This window comes from Cyanistes caeruleus, chromosome 9 (genome assembly GCF_971803275.1).
Source record: "Cyanistes caeruleus chromosome 9, bCyaCae1.hap1.1, whole genome shotgun sequence".
Lineage (NCBI taxonomy): Eukaryota > Metazoa > Chordata > Aves > Passeriformes > Paridae > Cyanistes > Cyanistes caeruleus.
The window spans coordinates 9,294,585-9,322,266 of NC_141709.1; the positions used below are offsets into that span (position 1 = coordinate 9,294,585).

The 27,682-nt window shown below is 62.5% G+C and overlaps 3 protein-coding genes across 3 annotated transcripts in view; 2 read left to right on the forward strand and 1 right to left on the reverse strand.

The window, feature by feature from the left end:
* Positions 1-27,682, reverse strand: part of LOC147651519 (endogenous retrovirus group K member 6 Gag polyprotein-like) — a 222,124-nt gene that overhangs the window by 51,027 nt on the left and 143,415 nt on the right. The gene's annotated exons all lie outside the window — the stretch shown is intronic.
* Positions 14,904-19,914, forward strand: LOC147651522 (maestro heat-like repeat-containing protein family member 7). Its single transcript, XM_086842974.1, has 14 exons — positions 14,904-15,456; positions 15,754-15,818; positions 15,910-16,059; positions 16,233-16,381; positions 16,666-16,813; positions 17,060-17,247; positions 17,337-17,474; positions 17,744-17,858; positions 18,012-18,149; positions 18,352-18,528; positions 18,653-18,808; positions 18,967-19,068; positions 19,461-19,563; positions 19,828-19,914. Exons 1-14 carry the CDS (start codon positions 15,318-15,320, stop codon positions 19,890-19,892), a joined length of 1,833 nt encoding a protein of 610 aa, XP_086699100.1. The 5' UTR covers positions 14,904-15,317; the 3' UTR covers positions 19,893-19,914.
* LOC147651523 (maestro heat-like repeat-containing protein family member 7) lies at positions 22,217-27,203 on the forward strand. Its single transcript, XM_086842907.1, has 14 exons — positions 22,217-22,769; positions 23,042-23,106; positions 23,198-23,347; positions 23,522-23,670; positions 23,955-24,102; positions 24,349-24,536; positions 24,626-24,763; positions 25,033-25,147; positions 25,301-25,438; positions 25,641-25,817; positions 25,942-26,097; positions 26,256-26,357; positions 26,750-26,852; positions 27,117-27,203. The coding sequence occupies exons 1-14, from the start codon at positions 22,631-22,633 to the stop codon at positions 27,179-27,181; spliced, it is 1,833 nt and encodes a 610-aa protein (XP_086699033.1). The 5' UTR covers positions 22,217-22,630; the 3' UTR covers positions 27,182-27,203.

Here is a 27,682-nt window from a genome sequence, read left to right on the forward strand (position 1 = left end):
GGCTCTGACAGGAGCAGCCCCTGCAGCAATGCAAAGCAGGCAGGAAACCTCCTGCCACCCTTCCTGCTGCAGCCACAGGTTTGAGCTGTTCCTAAAGATCCTGTTGGGCTGTCTGAGACACTTGGGCCAAGGCATTGCTTCCAAGCTGGGCCACTTTGGCCGGGCTGGGTGGAGCCCCAGGGCAGGGGGCAGCGTGTGCAACGGCCCTTGGTGACACGGTGCATCATGGTAACCGTGGAATGGAACGGGACAGGGTGTCCAAGGGCCCTTTGTGACATGGGGTGACATTAGTGTTGGTGGTGACACAGCCACACCACAGTGCCTGGTGCACGTGACAGGGCAGGACGGGACAGAGTGGTGCTGTGAGGAGCCCCCACACGGCGCACTCATTCCTTGCTGACCCAGAGCCTTTCTGAGGCGTTACTCCTGCAGGTCACCTCGAGGCCAGACCACAGCACTCGGTGACCTGCAGCCTTCCCGAGGCTTCACTTCTGGTGAGGTGAAGCACCACACTTCTCAGGTGTGCTCGAGCCCAGACCGTGGCATTTCCTCACCGCGGTCCTTGACGACGAGTCTCCTGTCCTTGTGGCACGAGCCCCTGAGACCCAAGTGCAGGACTGGCTGTCCTGCAGCCTTGCCAAGACTTCACTCCTGCAGGTGCCTTCCAGGCACAGCTGCAGGACTTGCCAACTCAGACCTTTTCTGAGCCACCTCTGCTGCGAGTAGCCATGAATCCAGGCAGTGATGTTGAGCAGAGACCTCCAAGTGTCCCCAAGCTGACCTGGGTGAAGGAGGAGAAAGAAGGCCCTGGGACTGCCCCAGCACAGCAGCCTGGAGAGCTGGAGCAATTTCAGCCACCTCAGGAGGGTGAGCGGCAGACCTGGGCCTGCAGCCAGCTTGGCCTCGTCCCATCCCATCCCATCCCATCCCATCCCATCCCATCCCATCCCATCCCATCCCATCCCATCCCATCCCATCCCATCCCATCCCATCCCATCCCCCGGGGACACACCCATGGACAGGACAGAAGTGGGGCTGGGTCAGACGCCCTGGAGCTGTACTCTGTGCCCTGGGGCCTCCCGGGGCTGTCCCTGCCTGGGGAGTGCAGGGCTGGGCTGTGTTCTCCGGCCTCTCCCGCAGCCCCTCAGCTCAAGCTGCGCTCGCTCTTTGCCAGGAGCAGCCATGGAGCGCACTCGAGAGCAGGATCGCAGCCGTGGCCTCTTCCGCACAACAGCGCAGGTACCTGCAGCCATCCCCTCTCCTGCTCAGCCCAGCACCACGCTTGGAGCACTCCATGCAATGTCCCTCATTTCTTGCCCTTCTGCTGCAGATGATTTGCAAATTCATGAAGAGAATTCGGGAGGAAGAGACCACTGCCATGGGCACTGTGGTCAGAGCATACTCTCCCATCTTCAAAACCAAGGCCAGTGCTGCCCTGCTGGACATGCTTGTGGAGGAGGGTCCTTCCAGTCCAAAGCAAGTAAGGCAGTCTGTGGCCTGGCTTCGATCCTCCCAGGAATTGCTTGGCCACGCCAGCTGCTCACTGCGAGCCTTTGAGGCCGTGGCAGTGCGGTGGGAAGAGAAGCACTTCTCTGGGAAGCTGGGCACATTACTCCTGCTGGCAGCTTTCCAAGTTTCCCTGTGCCTTCTCCAGGTGCTCCCCATGGTGAGGTTCATCTACCAGTGGCTCAAGGCTAATGAGTTTCCTGAGTACAATCTGTACAGGCCCCTTCTGGATATGACAGAGGCACAGCCTGCTGACGTGGTGATGGCTCTCCTGCGTGTGGCCCCATGGTGTGACAGGTACAGGGCCCACGTGCCCAGAGGGCTCAGGGCATCCCCCTGCACAGCCCGGCTCAGGTGTCTGACAAACAGAGGATTCCAGGGCCCTGTGGCTCCTCCCTTTGTCAGCCCTGGCACAGCAGCCCCCGAGCCTGCTGCCCTCAGGGGCCAGTCCCCACAGGGCTGGGCTGCCACTGAGGGGCAGTGGGCAGAGGCAGGGCTGGCAGCCAGCTCAGCTCCCTGCTGCTGCCCAGGCCACGGGGATGTGTCCCAGACCCCCCTGACACAGAACTCTGACCCCACAGAGCTGCTACCACCATGTGGAAGAGCATCATGTGCTCGTGCAGGGCTGCAGAGCCAGCCATGCTGATACTTCTGGATGTGCTGGGCACCTGGCCAGAGCTCAGCATGTGCACCTCCGACGGGGACCACACGGCTGTCCTTGCCCTGGCTGTGAGTTTCTGCAACTGACCTTTGCTCACCCCAAGGTCACCTCTCCCTCAGGTCTCCATCCTCCCTCCTCCCATGGCATCTCCCTGCATCAGGCACTGGGCTCCAACCTGGCCTAGGAGCAGCTCCAGGGCCACCAGGCCGGCTGCTGTCCCTACATCTCCACTGGCCTCTCCCTGCCACGCTCGGGCCCTGCCACATGGACACCTGAGCACTGAGCACTGACTCAGGCTGCTCTGTCCTTCACAGGCAACTGTGGTGATATGGAAGATGCTCCAGCTGCCCTGTCTCCCACATGCAGTGACAGTGTATTTCCCCCGTCTCTTGGTGCATCTGCTCTTGCAAGTGCTGTTCAGCACATTGGATCTGCCAGAGAAGGTCGATACCTTCTGGAAGAGATGCCAGCAGCAACACGGCCTTGCCATCAGCCCCAACAGGTGCTCCATGCCAGTCCTCCTGTCCCTGCCATGTCCCCAGGGCAGAAGCCCGTGCTCCCAGCATCACCTGGGCTTTGCTGTGCACACAGGTTTGCAGTGCAGACCCTGAAGGCCCTGCTCTGCCGACTGCACTATGAGGATGTGGTGGCAGCAGTGGAAGACGAGTGTGGCTGGGACACGCTGCTGTGTGCTGGCACGCACCACTGTGCTGTGGGTGTGCTGGCCAGGTGAGCTGCCCCCAAACAGCGTTTGTGCCCCGTGCCTGGGGTGCCCCACACAGTCCCCGTGGTCAGGGGCCAGAGGGCCTTGTCACCAAGGGATGGCCAAGGACACTGCACAAGCCTGGGAGAGGAGGGTGCCCAAGAGCAGCTGCTTCCCAAAGGGCCTGGGTCCCCTTGCAGGGTGGTGGAGAAGGGCCAAGCTCCTCCTGGGAGTCAGTCCATGGAGAGGTTTTTCCCACTGGCTCAGGGTCTTGGTTCCTTTTTCCTCCCATCAGAGCAATGCGTCACGTGTCCCTACCCTTGTGTTCTGCGATTGCATTCTACCTGCTCGGGCTGCTCAGCAAAGACACGGCACACGGGGATTTGGCCGCCATGGCGTTCCTTGTGGAGGTGAGCCTGAAGGGCAGCGCTGTCTCGCTGAGCTGTCTCCCAGCTCTCTGCCCTCTCGGTGCCGCAGCCGCCCGGGACGGTGCCCACGCCCTGTGCTGCTGCCTGGGCCCAGCCCTGTGCGCTGCTGCCCCATCACCGGCCTGTGCCCTTCAGATGTTGGAGTGCCTGGACTCGAGTGAATACCGTGACAGCGTCCTGGAGATCGCATCAAACAAACTGCAGAGCGAGTGCAGGGAGAGGCGTCGCTTGGCACTCAGAGGCCTTGTGGTGCTCGGCAAGAATTCCTCCATGGTGAGAAGGGGGCAGCGGCTGCCGGCGTGGGGCTGGGGAAGGCAGTGGCTTGCGCTTGGCTGGCCTTTGGGCACTGAGGCAGCTGCTGCCAGCTCTCCTGCCTCCTGCCTCTTGCCTCCTGCCCCAGGCCTTTGGCACAGGCCTTTGGCCTCTGGGCCCTGTGGCAGCAGGGTGGCATTTCACACACTTGTGTTCCACACAGGCCAAAAGAATGTGGGGCCTGCATGAAAGGCTCGTGGAGCTCCTGGGGGAAAATGACAGCCATGTGCTTGGGATGAGCATCGCTCTCCTCAGCCGTTTGCTCCTGTACAGTGGTGGCCCGATAACCATCCCCCTCGGCCTGCAGCTGGCTGAGGCGCTCCTGCCGCTCTTTGACAATGTAAGGCTCTGTGTCTCCAGCCATGGCTGCTGCCTTGGCACTGTGCCCTGGGCATTTGCAGGCCTGTGCCCAGGTGGGCCTGAAGCAGCTGATGCTGAGGTCTTTATTTCTTCCTTTCGTACAGGACGATAGCCAGGTGCAGCTGTGCTCCATGTTCATCTTCCAAGAGATGATGGATTTAGTACCAAAGGAGGGGAAAAAGGCCCTGAAGTCCCACGTGCAGCAGAGCCTGCTCCCACTCTCCTTGCACTGCCATGATGAGAACCAGCGCGTGGTTGATGTGAGGACTCGGCAGCTGCCGTGGCTCCCTGGCAGGGCGCTCGGCTGCCTCCTGCTCTGCTGCCTCGCAGGCTGCAGCTCCCTCCTGGTCTTGGCCCAGGGACGTGGGTCCTGTGCCCTGGGCTGTGGTGCCATCTCTGGGTCTCTGCTGCTCTCCAGGCCTCCCGGGAAACGCTGCTCTGTTCCGCCCGATTCCTGAAGAGGAAGGATCTCCAGCAGATGCTGCGGGTGGATCAGACCTGGAGGTTCGGCGAGGGCTTGGTAAGGGCGGGCTGGAAGCCCCAGCCCAAGGTTGGAGAAGCTCAGTGTGTGCGGCTGGCAGCTGTGCCCTGCCCAGTGCCGCACCCAGGGCCGCCAGCCTGTGCTGCTCCCTTCCCTGGGCCCCGCGGGCTCTACTCCAGCCCCCTGTGGCCCCGAGCCGTGTGCCCATGGAGCCCCGGCACCGCTGGTCTGTCGGGCAGGGCAGCACCGCGGCTCCCCGGGCAGCCCCCGGCCCTCTGCCCCCTCCAGAGCCCGGCGCCAGCGGCTGCTGCCCGGTGCCTCAGGGCTGGGCGGGCACGGGAGGCCGGGGCTGGCCGCAGGCAGCAGTGCCCGGCCGAGGGGCAGAGCCCGCACCAACCCTTCCCTCCCGCCGCTCTCTGCAGCTGGCACAGGACAGGAGCCGAGCGGCTGAGCACCTGCACCGGGCCCTGCTGTACCTGGACAGCCCGCAGGAGTCCCTGCGAGCGGCGGCCATCAGGTTCATTGGTGAGCCACGAACCGGGCTGGGCTCCCTCCCTGCCCCGCCGCAGCTCGGCCCCAGCCCCGGCTGCTGCCCCGGCCCTGGAGCCCCGGCTGCCCTCGGGGCTGCTGCTGCCGGCCTCTGGCAGCCGGGGCCCTTGGGCTGAGTCAGGATGCGGCAAGGGCCGGGGCTGAGCCCTGCCGGGGCAGGAGGCCGTGTGGCCCCAGGGCTGGCAGCGCCGCTGGCAGGGAGCTGTGCTGCTGGGACCCTGACAGGCTCTGTGTTCCCAGGGATGGCCGGGCAGCACCTCCGGGGGAACAAACGAGAGCTCCAGAGCATCTGTCAGGGTGAGTGAGGGCAGCGGGCTGCCAGCCCCGGCTGCCAAGGGGAGCTGCAATCCCTGCCCCGGCTGCCCAGGGCTCTGCTCCCTGTGCGGACCAGGCCTGGTGTGGCCAGGGCACACACAGAGATTTCAGGGGCACGAGTGCCAATAGTGTCCAGTGGCTTTGGGCTGATCCCTTTGGTCCCTGCTCCCTCCTGGCCATGGCCAGAGCCACCTGGGTTGGCCCTTGCACGGGGCTCTCCTCGGGTACCTGCAGATCCAGATCTGACCATGGAGATCTGTTCCTCTCTCTTGCAGCCCTTGATGACAAGGCACAGGACATCAGCCCTGCCATCAGACTGCTGGCTCTGGAAACAGCCTTTGTCCTCCGCGCAGCTCAAGGCTCCATCTTGCAGAAGTGGCGAGATGGATTCCGCAGGGCACGCAAGAACCGCCCTTGTCTGTGGGCCCGTGGCTGGCGGTGCTGCTGGAGCTCTGAGGAGAGCTGAATTGAGAGGCTCTCTGTCTGCCGGGGCCATCTGAGCCGGGCAGGATTTTTCTTTAGGATATTTTTTTTATTCCTTCTTCTTCGTTCTTTTTAATATAGATATATAGAAATAGAAATATATAGAATATAGATATAGAATTATATATAGAAATATAGAATTATATTTAGAAATATAGAATGTGTTCTCATACCCAGTGTCTCAGGTGCTTTCTCTGGTGCCCAGTGCGCAGGGCATAGAGGGAGAGGGGAAAAGGGTGCTTGTGCTCAGCAAGCTGCCCAGGCGTGCAGTGGGGAAGGGAAAATGGCCAGAAGGCCCTCGGCCTTGGGTGGTTCTGCTGAAGCCTTAACGCTGCCCACAGAGGAGCTGGGCAGGGGCTGGAGCTGTGGGGATCGCTGTGATTGTGGTGCCTGGAGATGGGCACGAGGCTTCTCCCAGCCAGGAAGCGCCGTCTGTGTCCTGCAGCCCGTGGGTTGCTGGCGGGATTGCTGAGGGCTCTGAGGCTCTCTCAATCTGGCTCCTCTGGAGCTCCATCGGGGCTGCACCGCTGCCGGGCAGGTTGGCCGGGCTGGGGGAGAGCAGAGGGGCCAGGGTGGTGGAAGCCCTGAGGAAATTGGGTGTCAGAGGCCACGAGCAGCCCCCAGGCAGTCACCTTGTTCCTGTCACCCGCTGCTCTGGTGCTTCCCCTGAGAGACTGCCATGCCTGCAGCAGAAGCCCTCGAGGCTGGGCCTCAGCAGCCCCGAGGTGCCCAGGCTGGGCTGTCTCGGGACAAGGAGGGCAAGGAGGCCCTGGCAGGGCACAGCCAGTGGGTGCTGCCAGGGCAGCAGGCAGAGGCAGGGCTGGCGGCCAGCCCGGGCCCCCGCGCCTGCCCAGGCCACGGTGCTGAGACCAAGGCTCCCCTGACACAGAGCTCTGTGTCTGCACAGCTTCTGCCTCCATGGGGAGGGTGGTGATGTCTCCTCGAGCAGCGCTGCTGAGTCGCTGCTGCTGAAGCGGCTCTGGACAGAGCAGAAACGGCACCAGAGCGTGCACAGGAACGGCCCTCAGGGCTGGGCTGGAGTGGCCAAGATGCCTCCTTCTCTTGCAGGAATAACAGAGATGGTGGACACAGTCCCTTCAGTATATATGTTCTACAGGCTGTAGTTAGGTTCTTTATTGCAATTGCTATAGAGGTCCTTTCATTGTACATACATTTTATAGATTGTTGCTATGAAGATTCTTATAACATAAATACATTCTGTAGTTCATTGTTGGTGGTGGTGCTGTTGTGTAAATAAATTGTCCTTGTTTGTCACAGGCTGTCTGTCTTTGCATTTGCTTTGGGCACAGGCAGCATTTGCACAGCTGTGGTTTCCCCTTGCCCTGGGTTCCTGAGGCTGGAGGTCCCTGGGGGTGCTGGCACAGCCACCCTGGGGCTGGGGTCCCCGTGCACAGGAGGGAACCACTGGTGGCGCTCCCGGCACTGGGCACCGCTCGTGTTCCTGGGCTGCTGCAGAGCGGTGTCCCCAAGAGCAAAGCTGTCACCAGCAGAGAGGGGGCTCTGACAGGAGCAGCCCCTGCAGCAATGCAAAGCAGGCAGGAAACCTCCTGCCACCCTTCCTGCTGCAGCCACAGGTTTGAGCTGTTCCTAAAGATCCTGTTGGGCTGTCTGAGACACTTGGGCCAAGGCATTGCTTCCAAGCTGGGCCACTTTGGCCGGGCTGGGTGGAGCCCCAGGGCAGGGGGCAGCGTGTGCAACGGCCCTTGGTGACACGGTGCATCATGGTAACCGTGGAATGGAACGGGACAGGGTGTCCAAGGGCCCTTTGTGACATGGGGTGACATTAGTGTTGGTGGTGACACAGCCACACCACAGTGCCTGGTGCACGTGACAGGGCAGGACGGGACAGAGTGGTGCTGTGAGGAGCCCCCACACGGCGCACTCATTCCTTGCTGACCCAGAGCCTTTCTGAGGCGTTACTCCTGCAGGTCACCTCGAGGCCAGACCACAGCACTCGGTGACCTGCAGCCTTCCCGAGGCTTCACTTCTGGTGAGGTGAAGCACCACACTTCTCAGGTGTGCTCGAGCCCAGACCGTGGCATTTCCTCACCGCGGTCCTTGACGACGAGTCTCCTGTCCTTGTGGCACGAGCCCCTGAGACCCAAGTGCAGGACTGGCTGTCCTGCAGCCTTGCCAAGACTTCACTCCTGCAGGTGCCTTCCAGGCACAGCTGCAGGACTTGCCAACTCAGACCTTTTCTGAGCCACCTCTGCTGCGAGTAGCCATGAATCCAGGCAGTGATGTTGAGCAGAGACCTCCAAGTGTCCCCAAGCTGACCTGGGTGAAGGAGGAGAAAGAAGGCCCTGGGACTGCCCCAGCACAGCAGCCTGGAGAGCTGGAGCAATTTCAGCCACCTCAGGAGGGTGAGCGGCAGACCTGGGCCTGCAGCCAGCTTGGCCTCGTCCCATCCCATCCCATCCCATCCCATCCCATCCCATCCCATCCCCCGGGGACACGCCCATGGACAGGACAGAAGTGGGGCTGGGTCAGACGCCCTGGAGCTGTACTCTGTGCCCTGGGGCCTCCTGGGGCTGTCCCTGCCTGGGGAGTGCAGGGCTGGGCTGTGTTCTCCGGCCTCTCCCGCAGCCCCTCAGCTCAAGCTGCGCTCGCTCTTTGCCAGGAGCAGCCATGGAGCGCACTCGAGAGCAGGATCGCAGCCGTGGCCTCTTCCGCACAACAGCGCAGGTACCTGCAGCCATCCCCTCTCCTGCTCAGCCCAGCACCACGCTTGGAGCACTCCATGCAATGTCCCTCATTTCTTGCCCTTCTGCTGCAGATGATTTGCAAATTCATGAAGAGAATTCGGGAGGAAGAGACCACTGCCATGGGCACTGTGGTCAGAGCATACTCTCCCATCTTCAAAACCAAGGCCAGTGCTGCCCTGCTGGACATGCTTGTGGAGGAGGGTCCTTCCAGTCCAAAGCAAGTAAGGCAGTCTGTGGCCTGGCTTCGATCCTCCCAGGAATTGCTTGGCCACGCCAGCTGCTCACTGCGAGCCTTTGAGGCCGTGGCAGTGCGGTGGGAAGAGAAGCACTTCTCTGGGAAGCTGGGCACATTACTCCTGCTGGCAGCTTTCCAAGTTTCCCTGTGCCTTCTCCAGGTGCTCCCCATGGTGAGGTTCATCTACCAGTGGCTCAAGGCTAATGAGTTTCCTGAGTACAATCTGTACAGGCCCCTTCTGGATATGACAGAGGCACAGCCTGCTGACGTGGTGATGGCTCTCCTGCGTGTGGCCCCATGGTGTGACAGGTACAGGGCCCACGTGCCCAGAGGGCTCAGGGCATCCCCCTGCACAGCCCGGCTCAGGTGTCTGACAAACAGAGGATTCCAGGGCCCTGTGGCTCCTCCCTTTGTCAGCCCTGGCACAGCAGCCCCCGAGCCTGCTGCCCTCAGGGGCCAGTCCCCACAGGGCTGGGCTGCCACTGAGGGGCAGTGGGCAGAGGCAGGGCTGGCAGCCAGCTCAGCTCCCTGCTGCTGCCCAGGCCACGGGGATGTGTCCCAGACCCCCCTGACACAGAACTCTGACCCCACAGAGCTGCTACCACCATGTGGAAGAGCATCATGTGCTCGTGCAGGGCTGCAGAGCCAGCCATGCTGATACTTCTGGATGTGCTGGGCACCTGGCCAGAGCTCAGCATGTGCACCTCCGACGGGGACCACACGGCTGTCCTTGCCCTGGCTGTGAGTTTCTGCAACTGACCTTTGCTCACCCCAAGGTCACCTCTCCCTCAGGTCTCCATCCTCCCTCCTCCCATGGCATCTCCCTGCATCAGGCACTGGGCTCCAACCTGGCCTAGGAGCAGCTCCAGGGCCACCAGGCCGGCTGCTGTCCCTACATCTCCACTGGCCTCTCCCTGCCACGCTCGGGCCCTGCCACATGGACACCTGAGCACTGAGCACTGACTCAGGCTGCTCTGTCCTTCACAGGCAACTGTGGTGATATGGAAGATGCTCCAGCTGCCCTGTCTCCCACATGCAGTGACAGTGTATTTCCCCCGTCTCTTGGTGCATCTGCTCTTGCAAGTGCTGTTCAGCACATTGGATCTGCCAGAGAAGGTCGATACCTTCTGGAAGAGATGCCAGCAGCAACACGGCCTTGCCATCAGCCCCAACAGGTGCTCCATGCCAGTCCTCCTGTCCCTGCCATGTCCCCAGGGCAGAAGCCCGTGCTCCCAGCATCACCTGGGCTTTGCTGTGCACACAGGTTTGCAGTGCAGACCCTGAAGGCCCTGCTCTGCCGACTGCACTATGAGGATGTGGTGGCAGCAGTGGAAGACGAGTGTGGCTGGGACACGCTGCTGTGTGCTGGCACGCACCACTGTGCTGTGGGTGTGCTGGCCAGGTGAGCTGCCCCCAAACAGCGTTTGTGCCCCGTGCCTGGGGTGCCCCACACAGTCCCCGTGGTCAGGGGCCAGAGGGCCTTGTCACCAAGGGATGGCCAAGGACACTGCACAAGCCTGGGAGAGGAGGGTGCCCAAGAGCAGCTGCTTCCCAAAGGGCCTGGGTCCCCTTGCAGGGTGGTGGAGAAGGGCCAAGCTCCTCCTGGGAGTCAGTCCATGGAGAGGTTTTTCCCACTGGCTCAGGGTCTTGGTTCCTTTTTCCTCCCATCAGAGCAATGCGTCACGTGTCCCTACCCTTGTGTTCTGCGATTGCATTCTACCTGCTCGGGCTGCTCAGCAAAGACACGGCACACGGGGATTTGGCCGCCATGGCGTTCCTTGTGGAGGTGAGCCTGAAGGGCAGCGCTGTCTCGCTGAGCTGTCTCCCAGCTCTCTGCCCTCTCGGTGCCGCAGCCGCCCGGGACGGTGCCCACGCCCTGTGCTGCTGCCTGGGCCCAGCCCTGTGCGCTGCTGCCCCATCACCGGCCTGTGCCCTTCAGATGTTGGAGTGCCTGGACTCGAGTGAATACCGTGACAGCGTCCTGGAGATCGCATCAAACAAACTGCAGAGCGAGTGCAGGGAGAGGCGTCGCTTGGCACTCAGAGGCCTTGTGGTGCTCGGCAAGAATTCCTCCATGGTGAGAAGGGGGCAGCGGCTGCCGGCGTGGGGCTGGGGAAGGCAGTGGCTTGCGCTTGGCTGGCCTTTGGGCACTGAGGCAGCTGCTGCCAGCTCTCCTGCCTCCTGCCTCTTGCCTCCTGCCCCAGGCCTTTGGCACAGGCCTTTGGCCTCTGGGCCCTGTGGCAGCAGGGTGGCATTTCACACACTTGTGTTCCACACAGGCCAAAAGAATGTGGGGCCTGCATGAAAGGCTCGTGGAGCTCCTGGGGGAAAATGACAGCCATGTGCTTGGGATGAGCATCGCTCTCCTCAGCCGTTTGTTCCTGTACAGTGGTGGCCCGATAACCATCCCCCTCGGCCTGCAGCTGGCTGAGGCGCTCCTGCCGCTCTTTGACAATGTAAGGCTCTGTGTCTCCAGCCATGGCTGCTGCCTTGGCACTGTGCCCTGGGCATTTGCAGGCCTGTGCCCAGGTGGGCCTGAAGCAGCTGATGCTGAGGTCTTTATTTCTTCCTTTCGTACAGGACGATAGCCAGGTGCAGCTGTGCTCCATGTTCATCTTCCAAGAGATGATGGATTTAGTACCAAAGGAGGGGAAAAAGGCCCTGAAGTCCCACGTGCAGCAGAGCCTGCTCCCACTCTCCTTGCACTGCCATGATGAGAACCAGCGCGTGGTTGATGTGAGGACTCGGCAGCTGCCGTGGCTCCCTGGCAGGGCGCTCGGCTGCCTCCTGCTCTGCTGCCTCGCAGGCTGCAGCTCCCTCCTGGTCTTGGCCCAGGGACGTGGGTCCTGTGCCCTGGGCTGTGGTGCCATCTCTGGGTCTCTGCTGCTCTCCAGGCCTCCCGGGAAACGCTGCTCTGTTCCGCCCAATTCCTGAAGAGGAAGGATCTCCAGCAGATGCTGCGGGTGGATCAGACCTGGAGGTTCGGCGAGGGCTTGGTAAGGGCGGGCTGGAAGCCCCAGCCCAAGGTTGGAGAAGCTCAGTGTGTGCGGCTGGCAGCTGTGCCCTGCCCAGTGCCGCACCCAGGGCTGCCAGCCTGTGCCCCACACGCTGCTCCCTTCCCTGGGCCCCGCGGGCTCTACTCCAGCCCCCTGTGGCCCCGAGCCGTGTGCCCATGGAGCCCCGGCACCGCTGCTCTGTCGGGCAGGGCAGCACCGCGGCTCCCCGGGCAGCCCCCGGCCCTCTGCCCCCTCCAGAGCCCGGCGCCAGCGGCTGCTGCCCGGTGCCTCAGGGCTGGGCGGGCACGGGAGGCCGGGGCTGGCCGCAGGCAGCAGTGCCCGGCCGAGGGGCAGAGCCCGCACCAACCCTTCCCTCCCGCCGCTCTCTGCAGCTGGCACAGGACAGGAGCCGAGCGGCTGAGCACCTGCACCGGGCCCTGCTGTACCTGGACAGCCCGCAGGAGTCCCTGCGAGCGGCGGCCATCAGGTTCATTGGTGAGCCACGAACCGGGCTGGGCTCCCTCCCTGCCCCGCCGCAGCTCGGCCCCAGCCCCGGCTGCTGCCCCGGCCCTGGAGCCCCGGCTGCCCTCGGGGCTGCTGCTGCCGGCCTCTGGCAGCCGGGGCCCTTGGGCTGAGTCAGGATGCGGCAAGGGCCGGGGCTGAGCCCTGCCGGGGCAGGAGGCCGTGTGGCCCCAGGGCTGGCAGCGCCGCTGGCAGGGAGCTGTGCTGCTGGGACCCTGACAGGCTCTGTGTTCCCAGGGATGGCCGGGCAGCACCTCCGGGGGAACAAACGAGAGCTCCAGAGCATCTGTCAGGGTGAGTGAGGGCAGCGGGCTGCCAGCCCCGGCTGCCAAGGGGAGCTGCAATCCCTGCCCCGGCTGCCCAGGGCTCTGCTCCCTGTGCGGACCAGGCCTGGTGTGGCCAGGGCACACACAGAGATTTCAGGGGCACGAGTGCCAATAGTGTCCAGTGGCTTTGGGCTGATCCCTTTGGTCCCTGCTCCCTCCTGGCCATGGCCAGAGCCACCTGGGTTGGCCCTTGCACGGGGCTCTCCTCGGGTACCTGCAGATCCAGATCTGACCATGGAGATCTGTTCCTCTCTCTTGCAGCCCTTGATGACAAGGCACAGGACATCAGCCCTGCCATCAGACTGCTGGCTCTGGAAACAGCCTTTGTCCTCCGCGCAGCTCAAGGCTCCATCTTGCAGAAGTGGCGAGATGGATTCCGCAGGGCACGCAAGAACCGCCCTTGTCTGTGGGCCCGTGGCTGGCAGTGCTGCTGGAGCTCTGAGGAGAGCTGAATTGAGAGGCTCTCTGTCTGCCGGGGCCATCTGAGCCGGGCAGGATTTTTCTTTAGGATATTTTTTTTATTCCTTCTTCTTCGTTCTTTTTAATATAGATATATAGAAATAGAAATATATAGAATATAGATATAGAATTATATATAGAAATATAGAATTATATTTAGAAATATAGAATGTGTTCTCATACCCAGTGTCTCAGGTGCTTTCTCTGGTGCCCAGTGCGCAGGGCATAGAGGGAGAGGGGAAAAGGGTGCTTGTGCTCAGCAAGCTGCCCAGGCGTGCAGTGGGGAAGGGAAAATGGCCAGAAGGCCCTCGGCCTTGGGTGGTTCTGCTGAAGCCTTAACGCTGCCCACAGAGGAGCTGGGCAGGGGCTGGAGCTGTGGGGATCGCTGTGATTGTGGTGCCTGGAGATGGGCACGAGGCTTCTCCCAGCCAGGAAGCGCCGTCTGTGTCCTGCAGCCTGTGGGTTGCTGGCGGGATTGCTGAGGGCTCTGAGGCTCTCTCAATCTGGCTCCTCTGGAGCTCCATCGGGGCTGCACCGCTGCCGGGCAGGTTGGCCGGGCTGGGGGAGAGCAGAGGGGCCAGGGTGGTGGAAGCCCTGAGGAAATTGGGTGTCAGAGGCCACGAGCAGCCCCCAGGCAGTCACCTTGTTCCTGTCACCCGCTGCTCTGGTGCTTCCCCTGAGAGACTGCCATGCCTGCAGCAGAAGCCCTCGAGGCTGGGCCTCAGCAGCCCCGAGGTGCCCAGGCTGGGCTGTCTCGGGACAAGGAGGGCAAGGAGGCCCTGGCAGGGCACAGCCAGTGGGTGCTGCCAGGGCAGCAGGCAGAGGCAGGGCTGGCGGCCAGCCCGGGCCCCCGCGCCTGCCCAGGCCACGGTGCTGAGACCAAGGCTCCCCTGACACAGAGCTCTGTGTCTGCACAGCTTCTGCCTCCATGGGGAGGGTGGTGATGTCTCCTCGAGCAGCGCTGCTGAGTCGCTGCTGCTGAAGCGGCTCTGGACAGAGCAGAAACGGCACCAGAGCGTGCACAGGAACGGCCCTCAGGGCTGGGCTGGAGTGGCCAAGATGCCTCCTTCTCTTGCAGGAATAACAGAGATGGTGGACACAGTCCCTTCAGTATATATGTTCTACAGGCTGTAGTTAGGTTCTTTATTGCAATTGCTATAGAGGTCCTTTCATTGTACATACATTTTATAGATTGTTGCTATGAAGATTCTTATAACATAAATACATTCTGTAGTTCATTGTTGGTGGTGGTGCTGTTGTGTAAATAAATTGTCCTTGTTTGTCACAGGCTGTCTGTCTTTGCATTTGCTTTGGGCACAGGCAGCATTTGCACAGCTGTGGTTTCCCCTTGCCCTGGGTTCCTGAGGCTGGAGGTCCCTGGGGGTGCTGGCACAGCCACCCTGGGGCTGGGGTCCCCGTGCACAGGAGGGAACCACTGGTGGCGCTCCCGGCACTGGGCACCGCTCGTGTTCCTGGGCTGCTGCAGAGCGGTGTCCCCAAGAGCAAAGCTGTCACCAGCAGAGAGGGGGCTCTGACAGGAGCAGCCCCTGCAGCAATGCAAAGCAGGCAGGAAACCTCCTGCCACCCTTCCTGCTGCAGCCACAGGTTTGAGCTGTTCCTAAAGATCCTGTTGGGCTGTCTGAGACACTTGGGCCAAGGCATTGCTTCCAAGCTGGGCCACTTTGGCCGGGCTGGGTGGAGCCCCAGGGCAGGGGGCAGCGTGTGCAACGGCCCTTGGTGACACGGTGCATCATGGTAACCGTGGAATGGAACGGGACAGGGTGTCCAAGGGCCCTTTGTGACATGGGGTGACATTAGTGTTGGTGGTGACACAGCCACACCACAGTGCCTGGTGCACGTGACAGGGCAGGACGGGACAGAGTGGTGCTGTGAGGAGCCCCCACACGGCGCACTCATTCCTTGCTGACCCAGAGCCTTTCTGAGGCGTTACTCCTGCAGGTCACCTCGAGGCCAGACCACAGCACTCGGTGACCTGCAGCCTTCCCGAGGCTTCACTTCTGGTGAGGTGAAGCACCACACTTCTCAGGTGTGCTCGAGCCCAGACCGTGGCATTTCCTCACCGCGGTCCTTGACGACGAGTCTCCTGTCCTTGTGGCACGAGCCCCTGAGACCCAAGTGCAGGACTGGCTGTCCTGCAGCCTTGCCAAGACTTCACTCCTGCAGGTGCCTTCCAGGCACAGCTGCAGGACTTGCCAACTCAGACCTTTTCTGAGCCACCTCTGCTGCGAGTAGCCATGAATCCAGGCAGTGATGTTGAGCAGAGACCTCCAAGTGTCCCCAAGCTGACCTGGGTGAAGGAGGAGAAAGAAGGCCCTGGGACTGCCCCAGCACAGCAGCCTGGAGAGCTGGAGCAATTTCAGCCACCTCAGGAGGGTGAGCGGCAGACCTGGGCCTGCAGCCAGCTTGGCCTCGTCCCATCCCATCCCATCCCATCCCATCCCATCCCATCCCATCCCATCCCATCCCATCCCATCCCATCCCATCCCATCCCATCCCCCGGGGACACACCCATGGACAGGACAGAAGTGGGGCTGGGGCAGACACCCTGGAGCTGTACTCTGTGCCCTGGGGCCTCCCGGGGCTGTCCCTGCCTGGGGAGTGCAGGGCTGGGCTGTGTTCTCCGGCCTCTCCCGCAGCCCCTCAGCTCAAGCTGCGCTCGCTCTTTGCCAGGAGCAGCCATGGAGCGCACTCGAGAGCAGGATCGCAGCCGTGGCCTCTTCCGCACAACAGCGCAGGTACCTGCAGCCATCCCCTCTCCTGCTCAGCCCAGCACCACGCTTGGAGCACTCCATGCAATGTCCCTCATTTCTTGCCCTTCTGCTGCAGATGATTTGCAAATTCATGAAGAGAATTCGGGAGGAAGAGACCACTGCCATGGGCACTGTGGTCAGAGCATACTCTCCCATCTTCAAAACCAAGGCCAGTGCTGCCCTGCTGGACATGCTTGTGGAGGAGGGTCCTTCCAGTCCAAAGCAAGTAAGCAGTCTGTGGCCTGGCTTCGATCCTCCCAGGAATTGCTTGGCCACGCCAGCTGCTCACTGCGAGCCTTTGAGGCCGTGGCAGTGCGGTGGGAAGAGAAGCACTTCTCTGGGAAGCTGGGCACATTACTCCTGCTGGCAGCTTTCCAAGTTTCCCTGTGCCTTCTCCAGGTGCTCCCCATGGTGAGGTTCATCTACCAGTGGCTCAAGGCTAATGAGTTTCCTGAGTACAATCTGTACAGGCCCCTTCTGGATATGACAGAGGCACAGCCTGCTGACGTGGTGATGGCTCTCCTGCGTGTGGCCCCATGGTGTGACAGGTACAGGGCCCACGTGCCCAGAGGGCTCAGGGCATCCCCCTGCACAGCCCGGCTCAGGTGTCTGACAAACAGAGGATTCCAGGGCCCTGTGGCTCCTCCCTTTGTCAGCCCTGGCACAGCAGCCCCCGAGCCTGCTGCCCTCAGGGGCCAGTCCCCACAGGGCTGGGCTGCCACTGAGGGGCAGTGGGCAGAGGCAGGGCTGGCAGCCAGCTCAGCTCCCTGCTGCTGCCCAGGCCACGGGGATGTGTCCCAGACCCCCCTGACACAGAACTCTGACCCCACAGAGCTGCTACCACCATGTGGAAGAGCATCATGTGCTCGTGCAGGGCTGCAGAGCCAGCCATGCTGATACTTCTGGATGTGCTGGGCACCTGGCCAGAGCTCAGCATGTGCACCTCCGACGGGGACCACACGGCTGTCCTTGCCCTGGCTGTGAGTTTCTGCAACTGACCTTTGCTCACCCCAAGGTCACCTCTCCCTCAGGTCTCCATCCTCCCTCCTCCCATGGCATCTCCCTGCATCAGGCACTGGGCTCCAACCTGGCCTAGGAGCAGCTCCAGGGCCACCAGGCCGGCTGCTGTCCCTACATCTCCACTGGCCTCTCCCTGCCACGCTCGGGCCCTGCCACATGGACACCTGAGCACTGAGCACTGACTCAGGCTGCTCTGTCCTTCACAGGCAACTGTGGTGATATGGAAGATGCTCCAGCTGCCCTGTCTCCCACATGCAGTGACAGTGTATTTCCCCCGTCTCTTGGTGCATCTGCTCTTGCAAGTGCTGTTCAGCACATTGGATCTGCCAGAGAAGGTCGATACCTTCTGGAAGAGATGCCAGCAGCAACACGGCCTTGCCATCAGCCCCAACAGGTGCTCCATGCCAGTCCTCCTGTCCCTGCCATGTCCCCAGGGCAGAAGCCCGTGCTCCCAGCATCACCTGGGCTTTGCTGTGCACACAGGTTTGCAGTGCAGACCCTGAAGGCCCTGCTCTGCCGACTGCACTATGAGGATGTGGTGGCAGCAGTGGAAGACGAGTGTGGCTGGGACACGCTGCTGTGTGCTGGCACGCACCACTGTGCTGTGGGTGTGCTGGCCAGGTGAGCTGCCCCCAAACAGCGTTTGTGCCCCGTGCCTGGGGTGCCCCACACAGTCCCCGTGGTCAGGGGCCAGAGGGCCTTGTCACCAAGGGATGGCCAAGGACACTGCACAAGCCTGGGAGAGGAGGGTGCCCAAGAGCAGCTGCTTCCCAAAGGGCCTGGGTCCCCTTGCAGGGTGGTGGAGAAGGGCCAAGCTCCTCCTGGGAGTCAGTCCATGGAGAGGTTTTTCCCACTGGCTCAGGGTCTTGGTTCCTTTTTCCTCCCATCAGAGCAATGCGTCACGTGTCCCTACCCTTGTGTTCTGCGATTGCATTCTACCTGCTCGGGCTGCTCAGCAAAGACACGGCACACGGGGATTTGGCCGCCATGGCGTTCCTTGTGGAGGTGAGCCTGAAGGGCAGCGCTGTCTCGCTGAGCTGTCTCCCAGCTCTCTGCCCTCTCGGTGCCGCAGCCGCCCGGGATGGTGCCCACGCCCTGTGCTGCTGCCTGGGCCCAGCCCTGTGCGCTGCTGCCCCATCACCGGCCTGTGCCCTTCAGATGTTGGAGTGCCTGGACTCGAGTGAATACCGTGACAGCGTCCTGGAGATCGCATCAAACAAACTGCAGAGCGAGTGCAGGGAGAGGCGTCGCTTGGCACTCAGAGGCCTTGTGGTGCTCGGCAAGAATTCCTCCATGGTGAGAAGGGGGCAGCGGCTGCCGGCGTGGGGCTGGGGAAGGCAGTGGCTTGCGCTTGGCTGGCCTTTGGGCACTGAGGCAGCTGCTGCCAGCTCTCCTGCCTCCTGCCTCTTGCCTCCTGCCCCAGGCCTTTGGCACAGGCCTTTGGCCTCTGGGCCCTGTGGCAGCAGGGTGGCATTTCACACACTTGTGTTCCACACAGGCCAAAAGAATGTGGGGCCTGCATGAAAGGCTCGTGGAGCTCCTGGGGGAAAATGACAGCCATGTGCTTGGGATGAGCATCGCTCTCCTCAGCCGTTTGTTCCTGTACAGTGGTGGCCCGATAACCATCCCCCTCGGCCTGCAGCTGGCTGAGGCGCTCCTGCCGCTCTTTGACAATGTAAGGCTCTGTGTCTCCAGCCATGGCTGCTGCCTTGGCACTGTGCCCTGGGCATTTGCAGGCCTGTGCCCAGGTGGGCCTGAAGCAGCTGATGCTGAGGTCTTTATTTCTTCCTTTCGTACAGGACGATAGCCAGGTGCAGCTGTGCTCCATGTTCATCTTCCAAGAGATGATGGATTTAGTACCAAAGGAGGGGAAAAAGGCCCTGAAGTCCCACGTGCAGCAGAGCCTGCTCCCACTCTCCTTGCACTGCCATGATGAGAACCAGCGCGTGGTTGATGTGAGGACTCGGCAGCTGCCGTGGCTCCCTGGCAGGGCGCTCGGCTGCCTCCTGCTCTGCTGCCTCGCAGGCTGCAGCTCCCTCCTGGTCTTGGCCCAGGGACGTGGGTCCTGTGCCCTGGGCTGTGGTGCCATCTCTGGGTCTCTGCTGCTCTCCAGGCCTCCCGGGAAACGCTGCTCTGTTCCGCCCGATTCCTGAAGAGGAAGGATCTCCAGCAGATGCTGCGGGTGGATCAGACCTGGAGGTTCGGCGAGGGCTTGGTAAGGGCGGGCTGGAAGCCCCAGCCCAAGGTTGGAGAAGCTCAGTGTGTGCGGCTGGCAGCTGTGCCCTGCCCAGTGCCGCACCCAGGGCCGCCAGCCTGTGCCCCACACGCTGCTCCCTTCCCTGGGCCCCGCGGGCTCTACTCCAGCCCCCTGTGGCCCCGAGCCGTGTGCCCATGGAGCCCCGGCACCGCTGGTCTGTCGGGCAGGGCAGCACCGCGGCTCCCCGGGCAGCCCCCGGCCCTCTGCCCCCTCCAGAGCCCGGCGCCAGCGGCTGCTGCCCGGTGCCTCAGGGCTGGGCGGGCACGGGAGGCCGGGGCTGGCCGCAGGCAGCAGTGCCCGGCCGAGGGGCAGAGCCCGCACCAACCCTTCCCTCCCGCCGCTCTCTGCAGCTGGCACAGGACAGGAGCCGAGCGGCTGAGCACCTGCACCGGGCCCTGCTGTACCTGGACAGCCCGCAGGAGTCCCTGCGAGCGGCGGCCATCAGGTTCATTGGTGAGCCACGAACCGGGCTGGGCTCCCTCCCTGCCCCGCCGCAGCTCGGCCCCAGCCCCGGCTGCTGCCCCGGCCCTGGAGCCCCGGCTGCCCTCGGGGCTGCTGCTGCCGGCCTCTGGCAGCCGGGGCCCTTGGGCTCAGTCAGGATGCGGCAAGGGCCGGGGCTGAGCCCTGCCGGGGCAGGAGGCCGTGTGGCCCCAGGGCTGGCAGCGCCGCTGGCAGGGAGCTGTGCTGCTGGGACCCTGACAGGCTCTGTGTTCCCAGGGATGGCCGGGCAGCACCTCCGGGGGAACAAACGAGAGCTCCAGAGCATCTGTCAGGGTGAGTGAGGGCAGCGGGCTGCCAGCCCCGGCTGCCAAGGGGAGCTGCAATCCCTGCCCCGGCTGCCCAGGGCTCTGCTCCCTGTGCGGACCAGGCCTGGTGTGGCCAGGGCACACACAGAGATTTCAGGGGCACGAGTGCCAATAGTGTCCAGTGGCTTTGGGCTGATCCCTTTGGTCCCTGCTCCCTCCTGGCCATGGCCAGAGCCACCTGGGTTGGCCCTTGCACGGGGCTCTCCTCGGGTACCTGCAGATCCAGATCTGACCATGGAGATCTGTTCCTCTCTCTTGCAGCCCTTGATGACAAGGCACAGGACATCAGCCCTGCCATCAGAAGTCTGGCTCTGGAAACAGCCTTTGTCCTCCGCGCAGCTCAAGGCTCCATCTTGCAGAAGTGGCGAGATGGATTCCGCAGGGCACGCAAGAACCGCCCTTGTCTGTGGGCCCGTGGCTGGCGGTGCTGCTGGAGCTCTGAGGAGAGCTGAATTGAGAGGCTCTCTGTCTGCCGGGGCCATCTGAGCCGGGCAGGATTTTTCTTTAGGATATTTTTTTTATTCCTTCTTCTTCGTTCTTTTTAATATAGATATATAGAAATAGAAATATATAGAATATAGATATAGAATTATATATAGAAATATAGAATTATATTTAGAAATATAGAATGTGTTCTCATACCCAGTGTCTCAGGTGCTTTCTCTGGTGCCCAGTGCGCAGGGCATAGAGGGAGAGGGGAAAAGGGTGCTTGTGCTCAGCAAGCTGCCCAGGCGTGCAGTGGGGAAGGGAAAATGGCCAGAAGGCCCTCGGCCTTGGGTGGTTCTGCTGAAGCCTTAACGCTGCCCACAGAGGAGCTGGGCAGGGGCTGGAGCTGTGGGGATCGCTGTGATTGTGGTGCCTGGAGATGGGCACGAGGCTTCTCCCAGCCAGGAAGCGCCGTCTGTGTCCTGCAGCCTGTGGGTTGCTGGCGGGATTGCTGAGGGCTCTGAGGCTCTCTCAATCTGGCTCCTCTGGAGCTCCATCGGGGCTGCACCGCTGCCGGGCAGGTTGGCCGGGCTGGGGGAGAGCAGAGGGGCCAGGGTGGTGGAAGCCCTGAGGAAATTGGGTGTCAGAGGCCACGAGCAGCCCCCAGGCAGTCACCTTGTTCCTGTCACCCGCTGCTCTGGTGCTTCCCCTGAGAGACTGCCATGCCTGCAGCAGAAGCCCTCGAGGCTGGGCCTCAGCAGCCCCGAGGTGCCCAGGCTGGGCTGTCTCGGGACAAGGAGGGCAAGGAGGCCCTGGCAGGGCACAGCCAGTGGGTGCTGCCAGGGCAGCAGGCAGAGGCAGGGCTGGCGGCCAGCCCGGGCCCCCGCGCCTGCCCAGGCCACGGTGCTGAGACCAAGGCTCCCCTGACACAGAGCTCTGTGTCTGCACAGCTTCTGCCTCCATGGGGAGGGTGGTGATGTCTCCTCGAGCAGCGCTGCTGAGTCGCTGCTGCTGAAGCGGCTCTGGACAGAGCAGAAACGGCACCAGAGCGTGCACAGGAACGGCCCTCAGGGCTGGGCTGGAGTGGCCAAGATGCCTCCTTCTCTTGCAGGAATAACAGAGATGGTGGACACAGTCCCTTCAGTATATATGTTCTACAGGCTGTAGTTAGGTTCTTTATTGCAATTGCTATAGAGGTCCTTTCATTGTACATACATTTTATAGATTGTTGCTATGAAGATTCTTATAACATAAATACATTCTGTAGTTCATTGTTGGTGGTGGTGCTGTTGTGTAAATAAATTGTCCTTGTTTGTCACAGGCTGTCTGTCTTTGCATTTGCTTTGGGCACAGGCAGCATTTGCACAGCTGTGGTTTCCCCTTGCCCTGGGTTCCTGAGGCTGGAGGTCCCTGGGGGTGCTGGCACAGCCACCCTGGGGCTGGGGTCCCCGTGCACAGGAGGGAACCACTGGTGGCGCTCCCGGCACTGGGCACCGCTCGTGTTCCTGGGCTGCTGCAGAGCGGTGTCCCCAAGAGCAAAGCTGTCACCAGCAGAGAGGGGGCTCTGACAGGAGCAGCCCCTGCAGCAATGCAAAGCAGGCAGGAAACCTCCTGCCACCCTTCCTGCTGCAGCCACAGGTTTGAGCTGTTCCTAAAGATCCTGTTGGGCTGTCTGAGACACTTGGGCCAAGGCATTGCTTCCAAGCTGGGCCACTTTGGCCGGGCTGGGTGGAGCCCCAGGGCAGGGGGCAGCGTGTGCAACGGCCCTTGGTGACACGGTGCATCATGGTAACCGTGGAATGGAACGGGACAGGGTGTCCAAGGGCCCTTTGTGACATGGGGTGACATTAGTGTTGGTGGTGACACAGCCACACCACAGTGCCTGGTGCACGTGACAGGGCAGGACGGGACAGAGTGGTGCTGTGAGGAGCCCCCACACGGCGCACTCATTCCTTGCTGACCCAGAGCCTTTCTGAGGCGTTACTCCTGCAGGTCACCTCGAGGCCAGACCACAGCACTCGGTGACCTGCAGCCTTCCCGAGGCTTCACTTCTGGTGAGGTGAAGCACCACACTTCTCAGGTGTGCTCGAGCCCAGACCGTGGCATTTCCTCACCGCGGTCCTTGACGACGAGTCTCCTGTCCTTGTGGCACGAGCCCCTGAGACCCAAGTGCAGGACTGGCTGTCCTGCAGCCTTGCCAAGACTTCACTCCTGCAGGTGCCTTCCAGGCACAGCTGCAGGACTTGCCAACTCAGACCTTTTCTGAGCCACCTCTGCTGCGAGTAGCCATGAATCCAGGCAGTGATGTTGAGCAGAGACCTCCAAGTGTCCCCAAGCTGACCTGGGTGAAGGAGGAGAAAGAAGGCCCTGGGACTGCCCCAGCACAGCAGCCTGGAGAGCTGGAGCAATTTCAGCCACCTCAGGAGGGTGAGCGGCAGACCTGGGCCTGCAGCCAGCTTGGCCTCGTCCCATCCCATCCCATCCCATCCCATCCCATCCCATCCCATCCCATCCCATCCCATCCCCCGGGGACACACCCATGGACAGGACAGAAGTGGGGCTGGGGCAGACACCCTGGAGCTGTACTCTGTGCCCTGGGGCCTCCCGGGGCTGTCCCTGCCTGGGGAGTGCAGGGCTGGGCTGTGTTCTCCGGCCTCTCCCGCAGCCCCTCAGCTCAAGCTGCGCTCGCTCTTTGCCAGGAGCAGCCATGGAGCGCACTCGAGAGCAGGATCGCAGCCGTGGCCTCTTCCGCACAACAGCGCAGGTACCTGCAGCCATCCCCTCTCCTGCTCAGCCCAGCACCACGCTTGGAGCACTCCATGCAATGTCCCTCATTTCTTGCCCTTCTGCTGCAGATGATTTGCAAATTCATGAAGAGAATTCGGGAGGAAGAGACCACTGCCATGGGCACTGTGGTCAGAGCATACTCTCCCATCTTCAAAACCAAGGCCAGTGCTGCCCTGCTGGACATGCTTGTGGAGGAGGGTCCTTCCAGTCCAAAGCAAGTAAGGCAGTCTGTGGCCTGGCTTCGATCCTCCCAGGAATTGCTTGGCCACGCCAGCTGCTCACTGCGAGCCTTTGAGGCCGTGGCAGTGCGGTGGGAAGAGAAGCACTTCTCTGGGAAGCTGGGCACATTACTCCTGCTGGCAGCTTTCCAAGTTTCCCTGTGCCTTCTCCAGGTGCTCCCCATGGTGAGGTTCATCTACCAGTGGCTCAAGGCTAATGAGTTTCCTGAGTACAATCTGTACAGGCCCCTTCTGGATATGACAGAGGCACAGCCTGCTGACGTGGTGATGGCTCTCCTGCGTGTGGCCCCATGGTGTGACAGGTACAGGGCCCACGTGCCCAGAGGGCTCAGGGCATCCCCCTGCACAGCCCGGCTCAGGTGTCTGACAAACAGAGGATTCCAGGGCCCTGTGGCTCCTCCCTTTGTCAGCCCTGGCACAGCAGCCCCCGAGCCTGCTGCCCTCAGGGGCCAGTCCCCACAGGGCTGGGCTGCCACTGAGGGGCAGTGGGCAGAGGCAGGGCTGGCAGCCAGCTCAGCTCCCTGCTGCTGCCCAGGCCACGGGGATGTGTCCCAGACCCCCCTGACACAGAACTCTGACCCCACAGAGCTGCTACCACCATGTGGAAGAGCATCATGTGCTCGTGCAGGGCTGCAGAGCCAGCCATGCTGATACTTCTGGATGTGCTGGGCACCTGGCCAGAGCTCAGCATGTGCACCTCCGACGGGGACCACACGGCTGTCCTTGCCCTGGCTGTGAGTTTCTGCAACTGACCTTTGCTCACCCCAAGGTCACCTCTCCCTCAGGTCTCCATCCTCCCTCCTCCCATGGCATCTCCCTGCATCAGGCACTGGGCTCCAACCTGGCCTAGGAGCAGCTCCAGGGCCACCAGGCCGGCTGCTGTCCCTACATCTCCACTGGCCTCTCCCTGCCACGCTCGGGCCCTGCCACATGGACACCTGAGCACTGAGCACTGACTCAGGCTGCTCTGTCCTTCACAGGCAACTGTGGTGATATGGAAGATGCTCCAGCTGCCCTGTCTCCCACATGCAGTGACAGTGTATTTCCCCCGTCTCTTGGTGCATCTGCTCTTGCAAGTGCTGTTCAGCACATTGGATCTGCCAGAGAAGGTCGATACCTTCTGGAAGAGATGCCAGCAGCAACACGGCCTTGCCATCAGCCCCAACAGGTGCTCCATGCCAGTCCTCCTGTCCCTGCCATGTCCCCAGGGCAGAAGCCCGTGCTCCCAGCATCACCTGGGCTTTGCTGTGCACACAGGTTTGCAGTGCAGACCCTGAAGGCCCTGCTCTGCCGACTGCACTATGAGGATGTGGTGGCAGCAGTGGAAGACGAGTGTGGCTGGGACACGCTGCTGTGTGCTGGCACGCACCACTGTGCTGTGGGTGTGCTGGCCAGGTGAGCTGCCCCCAAACAGCGTTTGTGCCCCGTGCCTGGGGTGCCCCACACAGTCCCCGTGGTCAGGGGCCAGAGGGCCTTGTCACCAAGGGATGGCCAAGGACACTGCACAAGCCTGGGAGAGGAGGGTGCCCAAGAGCAGCTGCTTCCCAAAGGGCCTGGGTCCCCTTGCAGGGTGGTGGAGAAGGGCCAAGCTCCTCCTGGGAGTCAGTCCATGGAGAGGTTTTTCCCACTGGCTCAGGGTCTTGGTTCCTTTTTCCTCCCATCAGAGCAATGCGTCACGTGTCCCTACCCTTGTGTTCTGCGATTGCATTCTACCTGCTCGGGCTGCTCAGCAAAGACACGGCACACGGGGATTTGGCCGCCATGGCGTTCCTTGTGGAGGTGAGCCTGAAGGGCAGCGCTGTCTCGCTGAGCTGTCTCCCAGCTCTCTGCCCTCTCGGTGCCGCAGCCGCCCGGGACGGTGCCCACGCCCTGTGCTGCTGCCTGGGCCCAGCCCTGTGCGCTGCTGCCCCATCACCGGCCTGTGCCCTTCAGATGTTGGAGTGCCTGGACTCGAGTGAATACCGTGACAGCGTCCTGGAGATCGCATCAAACAAACTGCAGAGCGAGTGCAGGGAGAGGCGTCGCTTGGCACTCAGAGGCCTTGTGGTGCTCGGCAAGAATTCCTCCATGGTGAGAAGGGGGCAGCGGCTGCCGGCGTGGGGCTGGGGAAGGCAGTGGCTTGCGCTTGGCTGGCCTTTGGGCACTGAGGCAGCTGCTGCCAGCTCTCCTGCCTCCTGCCTCTTGCCTCCTGCCCCAGGCCTTTGGCACAGGCCTTTGGCCTCTGGGCCCTGTGGCAGCAGGGTGGCATTTCACACACTTGTGTTCCACACAGGCCAAAAGAATGTGGGGCCTGCATGAAAGGCTCGTGGAGCTCCTGGGGGAAAATGACAGCCATGTGCTTGGGATGAGCATCGCTCTCCTCAGCCGTTTGTTCCTGTACAGTGGTGGCCCGATAACCATCCCCCTCGGCCTGCAGCTGGCTGAGGCGCTCCTGCCGCTCTTTGACAATGTAAGGCTCTGTGTCTCCAGCCATGGCTGCTGCCTTGGCACTGTGCCCTGGGCATTTGCAGGCCTGTGCCCAGGTGGGCCTGAAGCAGCTGATGCTGAGGTCTTTATTTCTTCCTTTCGTACAGGACGATAGCCAGGTGCAGCTGTGCTCCATGTTCATCTTCCAAGAGATGATGGATTTAGTACCAAAGGAGGGGAAAAAGGCCCTGAAGTCCCACGTGCAGCAGAGCCTGCTCCCACTCTCCTTGCACTGCCATGATGAGAACCAGCGCGTGGTTGATGTGAGGACTCGGCAGCTGCCGTGGCTCCCTGGCAGGGCGCTCGGCTGCCTCCTGCTCTGCTGCCTCGCAGGCTGCAGCTCCCTCCTGGTCTTGGCCCAGGGACGTGGGTCCTGTGCCCTGGGCTGTGGTGCCATCTCTGGGTCTCTGCTGCTCTCCAGGCCTCCCGGGAAACGCTGCTCTGTTCCGCCCGATTCCTGAAGAGGAAGGATCTCCAGCAGATGCTGCGGGTGGATCAGACCTGGAGGTTCGGCGAGGGCTTGGTAAGGGCGGGCTGGAAGCCCCAGCCCAAGGTTGGAGAAGCTCAGTGTGTGCGGCTGGCAGCTGTGCCCTGCCCAGTGCCGCACCCAGGGCTGCCAGCCTGTGCCCCACACGCTGCTCCCTTCCCTGGGCCCCGCGGGCTCTACTCCAGCCCCCTGTGGCCCCGAGCCGTGTGCCCATGGAGCCCCGGCACCGCTGCTCTGTCGGGCAGGGCAGCACCGCGGCTCCCCGGGCAGCCCCCGGCCCTCTGCCCCCTCCAGAGCCCGGCGCCAGCGGCTGCTGCCCGGTGCCTCAGGGCTGGGCGGGCACGGGAGGCCGGGGCTGGCCGCAGGCAGCAGTGCCCGGCCGAGGGGCAGAGCCCGCACCAACCCTTCCCTCCCGCCGCTCTCTGCAGCTGGCACAGGACAGGAGCCGAGCGGCTGAGCACCTGCACCGGGCCCTGCTGTACCTGGACAGCCCGCAGGAGTCCCTGCGAGCGGCGGCCATCAGGTTCATTGGTGAGCCACGAACCGGGCTGGGCTCCCTCCCTGCCCCGCCGCAGCTCGGCCCCAGCCCCGGCTGCTGCCCCGGCCCTGGAGCCCCGGCTGGCCTCGGGGCTGCTGCTGCCGGCCTCTGGCAGCCGGGGCCCTTGGGCTCAGTCAGGATGCGGCAAGGGCCGGGGCTGAGCCCTGCCGGGGCAGGAGGCCGTGTGGCCCCAGGGCTGGCAGCGCCGCTGGCAGGGAGCTGTGCTGCTGGGACCCTGACAGGCTCTGTGTTCCCAGGGATGGCCGGGCAGCACCTCCGGGGGAACAAACGAGAGCTCCAGAGCATCTGTCAGGGTGAGTGAGGGCAGCGGGCTGCCAGCCCCGGCTGCCAAGGGGAGCTGCAATCCCTGCCCCGGCTGCCCAGGGCTCTGCTCCCTGTGCGGACCAGGCCTGGTGTGGCCAGGGCACACACAGAGATTTCAGGGGCACGAGTGCCAATAGTGTCCAGTGGCTTTGGGCTGATCCCTTTGGTCCCTGCTCCCTCCTGGCCATGGCCAGAGCCACCTGGGTTGGCCCTTGCACGGGGCTCTCCTCGGGTACCTGCAGATCCAGATCTGACCATGGAGATCTGTTCCTCTCTCTTGCAGCCCTTGATGACAAGGCACAGGACATCAGCCCTGCCATCAGACTGCTGGCTCTGGAAACAGCCTTTGTCCTCCGCGCAGCTCAAGGCTCCATCTTGCAGAAGTGGCGAGATGGATTCCGCAGGGCACGCAAGAACCGCCCTTGTCTGTGGGCCCGTGGCTGGCGGTGCTGCTGGAGCTCTGAGGAGAGCTGAATTGAGAGGCTCTCTGTCTGCCGGG